Genomic DNA, 12,099 nt, shown 5'->3' with positions numbered 1-12,099 from the left:
AATAAAGCATATAGTCTCTTTTCCCCCCACCCTGGATTATTATCCTCTCCTTGAATGAGGTAGTAGTAGAATTGAAAATTTGTATGAAGTTTTATCAGAAAGGAGGTATTTGAGACATTACTTTTAGCACATTAGATGCCTTAATTTTTTTTTAAAATCTTGCATAAAACAACTGGGACAATCAGAATATCTGACCCTGCCCAAAATATCTACTATTGTGTAGATTATCAGTACGGGGCAGATTGTGTGTTATTTAAAAAATGAAATGCAAAAGCTGTTTCCTTTTTTCCATCTCTCGCTATGTGGTTACATCTTTAGAAAAGGTGTAGAGGTCAGATATTAGGAGGTGTTTCCTGTTTGTGCAAACAGATGGCAAGTTGGCATTAATTCAGGCACATGCGATAGCATACAGAGCTTTGAAGAAAACTTTTAAAATACATTTTCTTTCTCTATCTAAGTGAATGGGATTGACAAACGTTTAATTGCTATTTAGTTACTTTAGTTGAAAATTAGTAGCTGCCCAAAATACAGGGTTTTTTTGATTTTGCAAACACTGAGTAAAAAGCTTGTGGTGTGTGTGTGTGTGTGTGTGTGGTGTGTGTGTGTGAGAGAGAGAGAGAGAGAGATCTGAGTAAGTAATACAGTTCTCGTCCCTAAAAGAGACTAAGGGGATTGTATGAATTAGAAGGTTAAATGAGAGCTAGTAGGCTATGCAGTCAGAAGGTTGCTTGTTTACATAAGGGCACAAAACAGGTTCATTACTATAAATGACTCTACCTGAGTCTATACAAAAAGGTGTGTATGTCTTTTATATGCAACATGCATTGTCTTGTATACTGCAGAAAGATGAGATACCAGGAAAGTGGTTTAACTAGATCACAGCTTTATTAAGTAACACATCTGGGAACTATCCAGCAATGACTTGTCCTGTGCAGGTCATCCTTCATTTGTAATCTGTACCACCTTGTGGAGGGATGCTGTAAGCCCTCATCTTATTAATATGCTCCCATCACTGTTGCTGGGACCCTACCACTCTCCTGTGACAATCTAGAGGATTGTCTCCTTACTGTTCCAACCATTTGGAGCCCCAAACACATTCCCCACCTCCTCTAGGCGATGCCTTTTCCTAACCTGCTTCCAATTCCGGTTTATCACGGAACAGGACCCCCGATTGAAAGAGTACCTGCATTGGCTACCTGCCAAGTTGTGACCAAATACATTTCACAACCTAATATACCCACTGGGTCACTGGGGTGCTGAGAGAAAGGAAAAAAACCAACCAGCCACACTGCCCAGGTCAATCTGGCAGTGAGAAAAAAATTCCTTCCCAGCCCCCAAAGGGCAACTAGCACGATGTCCACAGCAAGCCCCCCAAACCTGCTCCTATTCTAATCCCAGTGAGCAGAAGGAGGGGGGCTTTCATTCCCAATGAGGAATGGTGCCCTGGGCATGAGGAAGGGTTCATAAGTCCTCCCCTTGTTTGTGGAGCCATTAAACTTCTGCTGCATCTCTCTGTCCAACCAATCAGCCAAAGAGCTCCCCTCCTCAGACCTATGAGGAAGGCTGAGTGCCATGAGGAGGGTGTGTGCATTCCTTAAAGTGGCCAACGGTTTTCTTTCCCCTGCTGGCTTTGACAAAACCTCTCCCAGCTACGAGACAGTGGTGGGGAGGGCACTGTCAGCAACTTGATCATTTCTGCCCTAACACTGATTTTTAGTGGTGATGCAATTTAATCGTCTTCTCTGCTGTGGCCTAAGAAGCTAGTCTTTAGTTAAAACAGTTTCTATATAATGCAGGTCAACCGTAAGAGAAAGGGGGTGGCTCCTGACATGGGGAATAGACCTTCTACAGCTCCTCTCTTCATAGCATTCAATTCTAGGGACCAGTGTTTGAATGCTGATGGCGACTTCCTGCCTACTCACTGTGACAAACTTTCTGCTGCTTTGAGACCCAGATTGGGAAAAAAGCCATCCCACGGACTCTCGGAGGAAGAGGGTGTACCAGTAGGGAGGTCAAAGGGAAAGTTTCCTTCTTTCCAATAATTCTTTCATGACTGCCATCTGAGCACTAAAACCAGAGCTAAGAAATGAGGGACAAGCTGGTAGTCCCATCTCCCCTGTTGAAAACACTAGCAGCAGCCACTTTTGAGAGCCATGAATGGGGAAAGGCAGGGGAGATTTTGTATACATCTTCCTAGGGACGGTCTTGAGATCACCATTGTCCAAAACACTTGGGAGATCTCAAAAAGTTGTTGGGATTGACTCTGGGCGTGAGCGGTGTAGCACAGTTAGAACTGCCTGTTCTGAAACCTCTTACGTTTCCCTTATTTATCATTAAATTTTCATTAAGTTCACATAATAAATAGCCAATTCACAAGCTCTGCTTGGATGTCACCAGACAGCTTGGAGCAGATGTCACTGTCAGTGAAAGTGGCGGAGAGGCCAATTGCAAATCTACCATGAAATATGCTCCTTTTGCATAGAAATTGTATGCTAATAAACAGATGACCCTTAAAAAGATTAGAAGCTCCATTCAGTCAGCTCAATCCACCTTAGTGCAGATATTCCTCTGAAGTGTACCTGGACATTTGCATATTAAGTATGTTAGAGGGCATAAAATACACTGCAGTTTAACATTTACCATAACACTGTGTATGAATGCATGGGGAGGGTCTGAAAATGGTTTCCTGTAAGGCAAGGCTTGGCAGTAGTCTTTTTTTCCCCCCCTTTTTGTCTATTTTTAAAAACTGGTATATGTGGGATTACTTGACTTCATGATGATTTTTTTATCCTACCTGCTCTGGGACTGGATTTAGTTAAATTCTCAGCTTTTGATACAGTGCTAAACCTTAAACACATTGCAGATTTGTCTGATCATATTATTGCTGCATTTATGGTATTCCCTATAATTAATAAATAAAGAATACTGGGTAATGGCTCCTAGATCCAAAGGCCATTGAAATGTTTTAAAAGCAATTTAAAGCTGTGAAAAATTACTTATCTGATCTGTCTGTCTGATCTGATGTAGGTATTTCTAGGAAATGTGTCACTGTGGTATCTGCCTGAATCTGTTCTTACTATATTATCTGCATCCGTAGTTTAGTAAGATGTCTGTTACAAAAGTGATGGTCTGCATAGTTAGTATATAAACTGCTTTTTTAAAGCTTGACAACACTTTGTTTTTGTGTGTTGCGGGTGCCAAATAGAAGGCTCATTTCTGGGAGGAAAAGGTGACCCTTGGTAGTGTCAGTTGACAAATAACATGTACTTGTGAAGATTTCATAGACAAACAGAATAAATAACTCACTAACAATGCTATAGGTACAGCAGGAAAGGCAGCTACACTTATTTCAATCATCAGATAGACCAGTACATTTAGAAATTAGCACATTTATTTGACTGTCTGATACCTTATGATTTCCAGTGCATAGAAGAAAAATGTCATAGAACAGACAACCTTCTTCAATACATCAATTTTTCTTGAAATACATTCAGTTAAACACACTGGTGTCTTTTTTCCCCTTGATCTTTTAAAGGAAATAAATACAAACAAAACTGCATGAATGCAATATTCTAGTTACATTTTAAGTTAATTGCCCGAGCCCAAAGAAGCTTAAAGAGAAAAGCAAAGCTGAACAACAACAAAAAAACTCTTTTTTTTTAAGAGGAAGGTCTTCTGAGAAAGAATTCTAGGCCCAAAATAGAGCAGCTGCAGGAAGGAAACCCAGATCCCATACAAACTGAAAGGAAGAAGGAATGCTTTCCACAATAGTGAGAGAGGGAGACACAGGGAGTGGGGGATTAACAAGCTGCCTTATAGACACAGAAGCATCAGGAAAAAACACATAAAACAGATTGTAAAGGAACAGATGTTTTTTTCATGGGCAGTAGTTCTAATATTACCCATAATCCATCAAAAGAACTTTGCTGATACATCAGTGTTACCTCTGGGCAATTATGTAAATAACACTTGACATTACTGTATGTATTTGTTATACTGTAAAAAGTAAGCACCTTACCATTCTTTTTCTGTGGTTTGGTTACATTTACATTATAAAATTAAATTTCTGTTTCTGTAACACACTCTGTACAAAATGCATTTACTTTGGAACAGTGCCAAAATGTGAAACATGATATTTAATAGAGTAAATCTAGGCAAGGAGGAGGATGTTTTCAAAGTCATTTCAACTGGTGTTAGATTCATACAGTCACTTAGTACAGTGATGGCTGTAGAAAACATTTACATAGACATCCTCAGTAGGCTTTATCCTGAGTTTACCTCTGTGATTTTGTTGGCGCCCTGAGAAATCCACTCATTGCCTCCTTAATCTCCTGCATTTTTTGCCTTTCCCATCTGTGATGATCAATGTTTCAGCCACTATCCTTCTGCCTAGGGAGAACTAGACTTCAGAGTTATCAATGCCAACCTTAATTGGTGAGCAGAGCTGCTGTTATGTAATATAAAGTGCTCACGCATCTTGACGTTATGGGCTTGATACTGCAGTCAGTGAATGGAACTCCTGTCAACTACACAGAGCAAGAAAAAGATCAGGTTTTATATCTGTTGCAACAGAAGCAGCCAAACCTCTGTTTACTTGGGGAACAAGAGACCGGAACTCATGGTAGTGGGCTGCAGCTCCTTCAAAACATATGGAACACTAACAGGAGGCTTCAACAGGAAATACATATGACAAATAGCTCCTATTTATTAGTATATGTTTCCTTAATGTAGCAGAAACATTTTGATTAATTAGTAAAGCAAGAAAATATACCCTTTTGAGTACTGTAATCATTAAAGACTATGATATTATAGAAGTTATTGTTTGAACTCATAATACAATTTATACAAAACTGTGAGTTTTTGATATCCTTTTTGGGTTAAAGAACTAATAATAAATATCTGGTTTCAGGGCAGGGTGATTAACTGGAATCGATTCCTTCCTCCTTTACGTCGTAGACATAATGCAAATTATCAAGATAATGGCCAGTCTGAGCAAGAGGCACCTCCACCTGCTGAAGTTTCTGAGGAACAGGTAAATATTTTTGTATTTTAAAACATAATTTAAACAGATGAGGGGTTGGCTACGTGTACTATTTATCATAATCTGTAACCTAGCTCAAACTAGAATACTAAATGACAGTTACAACATGAAGACAGATTGAACTAATGCAATTGCATTTGTGGATGAGAGCTGCAAATTTATTTTAGAATTTCTGGCTTTGTATATAGCTTTTTTTAAAAAAACAACCAGCTAGTTTTACTATTCAAATATGGTAAACAAATGGAGACTGGCAAATAGTTTGCATTATTCATGTTGATTATGGGTGGAGCTGTTATTATGGAAGTTTTGATTCTCTTTACCTGAGCTTGCCCTCTACAGTTTCCATACTCCATCATGTGTACACATCAAGCCACATAAATAACACCAATACAATTTTTATGCCAGCTGTGAATGGCTACACATGCGCAGTATAAAACTCAGTAAATACAGTTCTGTTTCATTAACATAAGACAGGAATTGCTATGTTCTCATCCTGCCTATTGGACCAATCTCCAATGAAAAAGTAAGAACTGGTTGTATTGCATTCACCTGTTTTTAGTGCCCTCTTCCCCAGTGTCCGGACATGGTGCTGCTGCTTTCTTTAGCTCCCAGTGCCTCCTGCAGGCTGTCAGACTGCCTCTGTGGGTCTTCCATGGCTTAGCCTTCTGGACGGGTCAGTTCAAACCCCTTCTGGGGCACAACAAACTCAAATAGAAGAAGTACCTGACCCTTCTGGGCCATTATAAATAAAATAGTTTCTTTACCCTGCTTGGGTTTAACTCCCTTTCCAGAATTAAATCAGCAAGGTTCCTCCTGAATTCCTGTCGCTGACCATGGCCAGCAATAGGCCCTGACCTGACCTGGTTCCTTTGGCTGTTGGCCTAGGGGGCATCTCTCCTCACTCCACAAGCTCCAGCTCAGAACTGCCTTGGTAGTAGCAGGCAGCTTGTTTTATTTCAACCTGCTGGGCCTTGATTGGCTATTGCTGATCCTTGCCCTTCTAGTTGCTGGAGGACCAGATCTCAGTGGTTCCCAAAATGGCTGGTCTTGGGATGCTTCTCTAAGCAAGCAAGCCCAGAGGCATAGGCACCAACTCTGTGGGTGCTTCCGAGCTGTTTGATGGCTTGGGGAGGGCAGAGAGCAGTGAGTGGTGGGCGGGCAAAGGCCTCAAGGAGGTGGTGGAACTGGGGCCGGGAGAGGCGGAGCAAGGGCTGGGCCTTGGGGCGGGAGGTGGAGTGAGGGTGGGGCCTCGGGGAAGTGGGGCAGGAAGAGGTGGAGAGAAGGCGGGATCTTGGGGAAGGGTTGAGGTGGGGGCAGGGCTTTGGGGCAGAGCGGGGGTGGACCACTTCCTGGGAAATGTAAAAGTTGGCACCTATGCCCAGAGATATAATAATCGTTGCCCTATTCCTCTCAGAAAGCTTTTTCCTGGGGTGGATGTAGCAGAGCAGTGGATGCTCCAGCAGGGGGTCACGAAGACCTGGTAAACCCCATCTAGGGTGACCAGACGTCCTGATATTATTCCGTCCTGATCAATATTACGGGTTTTTCTTATATAGACAACTATCCCCACCCCCATTTGGGGGAAAAAAAGTATCCTGATTTTTCACACTTGCTATCTGGTCACCTTTCCCTGCACAGGGACTTTTAGATGCCGCTGGTTATGAAATCTAGTTGATGTTGAGACTATTGTTGCAAAGATGTCAAAAGTAACATAATTCATTCTTTCCATAAAGATGAAACATAAACGTTGGATTTAAAAGGGAAACCCACACAAAAATTATCAGTATCCTATTTGACAACCTGACAATGTATTAATTTTCAAAACCTTTAGTAATATATGCATAGATTAAATCCAAGAAAAAGATTTTTGAAATCCAGGATAAATGTTACAATACTGAAAGTACTGCCAACATCCAGTCAAAACTATGTTCAGAATATGCACAGTCTGCATATCCAGATACAAATGCAATATTCACTCTATTTACACTATTTAACATTTCTATCAATGACCTGAAGAAAACATAAAATTACCACTGATAATGTTTTCAGACAGCAAAAAGGTTGGGGAAGTGATCAGTAATGAAGAGGACAGGTCTGGATAACTTTGTAAACTGGGCACACGCAAATAATTTGCATTTTCATATGGCTAAATGTAAAAATACACATCTAGGACAAAGAATGTAGGCTGTACTACCATGATGGTGAGTCTTTATCCTGGGAAGCAGTAACTCTGAAAAAATTGGGGAGTCACGGTGGATAATCAGCTGAACATGAGCTCCCAGTGCAACATAGTGGCCAAAAGGGCTTGATGTGATTTTTGGATGCATAAGCAGGGGAATATCGAGTAGGAGGAAAGAGGTTATTTTTACCTCTGTATTTGGCATGGGGGCGACTGCTGTTGAAATACAGTGTGCAGTTCTGGGGCTCACAATTCAAGAAGGAGGTTGATAAATTGGAGGGATTCAGAGAAGAGCCATAAGAATGATTAAAAGATTAGATGGTGATACAGTAGATTCAAGGAGCGCCATCTATTTAGATTAACAAAGAGAAAGTTAAGCAGCGACTATATACAAATATTTGTTAAAGACCTCTTCAGTCTAACAGAAATATATAACAAAATCCAATGGCTGGAAGTTGAAAGAAGACAAATTCAGACTAGAAATAAGATATAAATATTTAAAATGGGGGTAATTAACTATTGGAACAACTTACCCAGGGTCATGGTAGATTCTTTATCACTGGCAATTTTTAATTCAAGATTGGATTTTTTTTGTTAAAATATGCTCTAGTTAAAAAGGAATTATTTTGGGGAAGTTCTGTGGCCTGTGTTATACATGAGGTCAGACTAGGGACCACAATGTCCCTTGGAAATCTATTAATCTTGTGACGCAGGAAAATGCGTATTTGCTGTTGTGCCCTAGAGGGAACAGGCAGTTGTATTGATATCTACCCTTCTCTCTGTGTTTCTTTTTGGGGAAGGGCAGTTTTAATCTTCACTGCAGGCTTCATAGGGACTTGCCAGTGAGGAGGAAGAAACAAAGTATCTCCCAGCCTGCTCGTGGCTGCCCACTTCTGGGGCTATGCTGTCTGGTTTCAGGCCTTATCCCCAGTAAGGGGGTAATAGTGAGTGCTGCTGCTGCCATGACCATTTGGTGAATTTTGCCAAAAATTTCAATTTACTGTTCAGCTGTGATTGGATAAAAATAAAACTATTTCAGAAGAAATCAGTTAGATTTTCACTTATAACTAAACACAATTTAAAAAATGTAGGTTTTACAATTACTCCAGCTTGAAATTGGTATGATTTATCCATTTGGGTATTGAATCTGGCACACTGTGTTATAACATAAAACAAAATTGGATTTAAATGCAGTACCGTTTGAGTCAACATGTATAAAAGAAAGTTGGCATGCAGACAAAAAGTTAACCATCAGAATTATATTGTAGCATGTGAAAGATGCTTCTCAAGTACCTACTGACCACTGGAATTACTGTTCTATTGCAAACTGTATTTTCTCAACTGCAGTAATGTTTTCTGGCTCATCCAACCACACCATATCAGATAAGTGTTTTGATATTTAAAAAAAAAAGATATACCATTGCACAGAGTGTTCAGTAATAAACTGAACAGTTTTGCTGCTATCTGATAACTCTAAAAGGAAAAATGAATAAAACTGTGATTTTAAAGGTGTTTTTTTCTATTTCTCTTACAGGTTGCACGACTTATGGAAATGGGATTTTCCAGGGTAGATGCTTTGGAAGCTCTGAGAGCTTCAAATAATGACCTTAATGTAGCTACCAACTTCCTACTGCAGCACTGATGATTGCCTGTGAAGAAAAACTTCAGCAAGAGGATCAAAGCCACCTGCTGGATAGACTCATAAAGAGCAAAAGCCAAGGAGAAGAAATGTCTACTATACGCGATGTTTCAAAGTAGTGTTAATGGATGGCACTGACTGTTCCTAAATCCCCAAATAAAGTGGTGGTTACTGTTCTGGTTATTCTTTAAAAGTAACTTTTATCTCTATATGTTATATGATATCCTCAAATTTTATTTTAAAAAATTTGGTGTCTTTCTTTTTTAAATCAGTATTAGACATATTATCATTCCTAATAACTAGGAAATACAGAAGCAACTCAAACTACTGCAAACAGCTAAATTTACCTATCAGGAAAAATTATAATTCTATTCTTTTTCTCAGTTTCTTTGCTCTAAAACTGTAACTCTACATTATTTTACAGTATTTTGATTTTTGATCACAATAATGAGAAAATGTTCAGATGTGGTGGGTAATGTCATTTCCATAAAGAATTATGGGACTAACGTGTCATTCATCAATAAGTTTTATTAATGTTTGTAATATTTTCTCTCTCTCAAAATCTTTTTTAAATAAAAGTTGTAATTCAGTACCATAATTCATGTAGGATACCAGAACTGTTACATGCGTATTGCAGGTTACATTAAGTGACTGGTATAAATTTAAACTATACAAATTGTGTAGATAACTTTACAGATCAGACAGCATAAAAATACTTGAATGGAAGCAGTAAAAGGGAATTTGCTGATTACAATAAGATCAGACCTGACATCATTAATCTGATTTGGGCACATTTCCATGGTAACATGATGGAATGTTTAGTATGCTGCGTGTTAGTTTTGGTGTTTTGAGCAGCCTATACATTTCTTTAAAAGAAAAATACAAACCAGGCAGAGGAAAAGACCATTCTTCTGGTTCTGTCTGGTCTTAGTTTTCTGCTGTTATAGATCCGGACCACCCTCGGTGTACTATGGGAGGCTGCACTTACTGTCAGTCACTGACTGTAAGCCTGGCCTTTGGAAGGATTGAGTCAAGGCAACAGGAGTCTAATGGCAGGGGAGCAAGAAATGGGTTTTAGAGTTTAAAATGATAAATATACCTATTTCACCTCTTTTTCAGAAGTGCTGTGCCTCCCCAGCTTGGGAGTTTCTGGATACTCAGCACCTCTACAAATCAAGCCAGTTATTATGGAGGTGCCAATTCTGGCTCCATAATTAAAGTTAAGTTGAGTTTTGCACTTAAATGTATCATATATACATGTGTAGCATGTATTTTGTATATGTGCATGCTATATGTATTATACATATATGATTGAAAACAGGACTGAAGATGTCAGGGAGAATGAAGTGGGAGGAGTAAGAAGTTGGAAGGAAAGAAGAGAACAGAGGGGAGAAAGAGGAGAGAGAACTGTGTTTTAGAAATCAAAATGAGGGGATAATTGGAATTTCTAAAAATGGCAGCTACTGTATTCTGCAAAATGAACAGAAAATAACATCAGATTTTGTTCACATTTAGGTACATAATGTACTTATAATAATACAGATTATTTTGCTCATGTCTTAATTTCCATTGGACTGATTAAGAGATTTGAAATGAGAGGTCATTATTTTAGCTTGTGAACATTGTAACGTGAGGTATTTGCATACAGCTACAGTCTTTTTGTAGACTCTTCCTGCATTTTTAAGTGAAAGATTGTTTTGTTCACATAAAGATGACTGGCATTTTTCCTGCATGGGTTAAGGAGATGTCTGGAGTCAATTAAGTCTCAAAACTGACTGGATCACAAAGAGAAGCCCCGGAACCTTAAAAAGAATCTGTTCAAAAATGGCATGATGATTTGCAGCTCAGTTAAAACTTTTGGAGTATACGTCTAAGAGGTCATACTTTTTTATTTTAAAATAGGTGTAAAGTCTCCCCATCACGGTCAGAATAATTGTATAATACAGGGGTAGGCAACCTATGGCCAAAGGCGGCACGTGAGCTGATTTTCAGTGGCACTCACACAGCTCGGCTCCTGGCAACTGGTCCGGGGGGGCTCTGCATTTTAATTTAATTTTAAATGAAGCTTCTTAAACATTTTAAAAACTTTACTTTACTATAACAATGGTTTAGTTATATATGATAGACTTATAGAAAGAGACCTTCTAAAAACGTTAAAATGTCTGACTGGCACACGAAACCTTAAATTAGAGTGAATAAATGAAGCGTCGGCACACCACTTCTGAAAGGTTGCCAACCCCTGGTATAATAGGTGGCCATAGAAGGTGATAAATAATTGCAGATAGAATCAGTTACCCGTGTACATAATTATTTATTTATATATTACCCAGTAAAACATTAAATATAACAGATACACTTCCAGATACTGTCCTACTATAGAAACAAGGGCCAGTAGAGCTGCATCCAGATTCCATACAGATTTTACACTCAGAATGTGCAAGTATGTAATTAGAGTGCAATTCAGGACTTTACTAGAGTATTTGCAGATTCATATTCTGTAGGTCTAAATATATTATTTTTGTTGTTTTGTATTGCAATGGTATCCAGGTGTCCCAGTTCAGACCTAGGCCCATTGTGGTAGGCACTCTTAAGAATGTACAAACATATTGGATGAAATCCTAGCCTCACTGAAGTCAACGGCAAAACTCCCATTGACTTCAAAGGAGCCAGGATTTCACCCATGGCCCCTGTCTTAAAATGCTTGCAGTCTTCTATATTCTTCATACAAAAACTTTTTTTTCTTTTTGATCCCAGACACTACTGAAGAAATTTGCAAGGTGATTCATTCAGCAAAGTGGGACTTGTAGAAATTAGAGCTAGAAAAAATCTGTTGGGTCACCTGCTGTAGACCATCTCCATGTGTGTGCAAGATAGTTCCTTAGAGCATATTTACTAGTGCGTTGTCCAGTCTAATTTTAAATGTCACAGATGATATGGTTTCCATGTGGAGTGCACTCCAGACATTTTTTGAAGAGGCAAAAGAAAGTGTCTGCCCTTTCCCTTTAGCAGAATACAAATCAGTTTTCTATAGGGAAAGGCTGCAAGGACGAAATCTGGGCCCTGTTGAAGTCAGTGGCAAAATTGTTATTGACATTATTAAAGCCATAGTCTCACCCAGAGGATAGGTTTTCACTGCAACTGGGAGCGTCCCAGCCCAGGTAGGCAAACTTGCACTAGATTCACTTGAGCTAGCATGCTAAAAATAGCAGGGTGGACATGGCTCTGGCAGAGATGGGCTAG

General features: G+C 39.3%; 1 protein-coding gene across 2 annotated transcripts in view; it reads left to right on the top strand.

The window, feature by feature from the left end:
- Positions 1–10,918, top strand: part of UBAC2 (UBA domain containing 2) — a 194,988-nt gene extending 184,070 nt beyond the window's left edge. For both annotated transcript variants that reach the window (XM_045009094.1, XM_045009099.1), the window contains exons 8-9: positions 4,910–5,032; positions 8,755–10,918. In XM_045009094.1, coding sequence (XP_044865029.1) covers positions 4,910–5,032; positions 8,755–8,862 — 231 coding nt within the window. In that variant the 3' untranslated portion in view covers positions 8,863–10,918. The remainder of the gene's footprint in view (positions 1–4,909; positions 5,033–8,754) is intronic.
- Positions 10,919–12,099: the final 1,181 nt, after the last annotated feature.

The sequence above is a fragment of the Mauremys mutica genome, chromosome 1 (genome assembly GCF_020497125.1).
Source record: "Mauremys mutica isolate MM-2020 ecotype Southern chromosome 1, ASM2049712v1, whole genome shotgun sequence".
NCBI lineage: Eukaryota > Metazoa > Chordata > Testudines > Geoemydidae > Mauremys > Mauremys mutica.
Note: the sequence above shows the minus strand (reverse complement) of the source record. Positions and strands in the feature narration are given on the sequence as shown.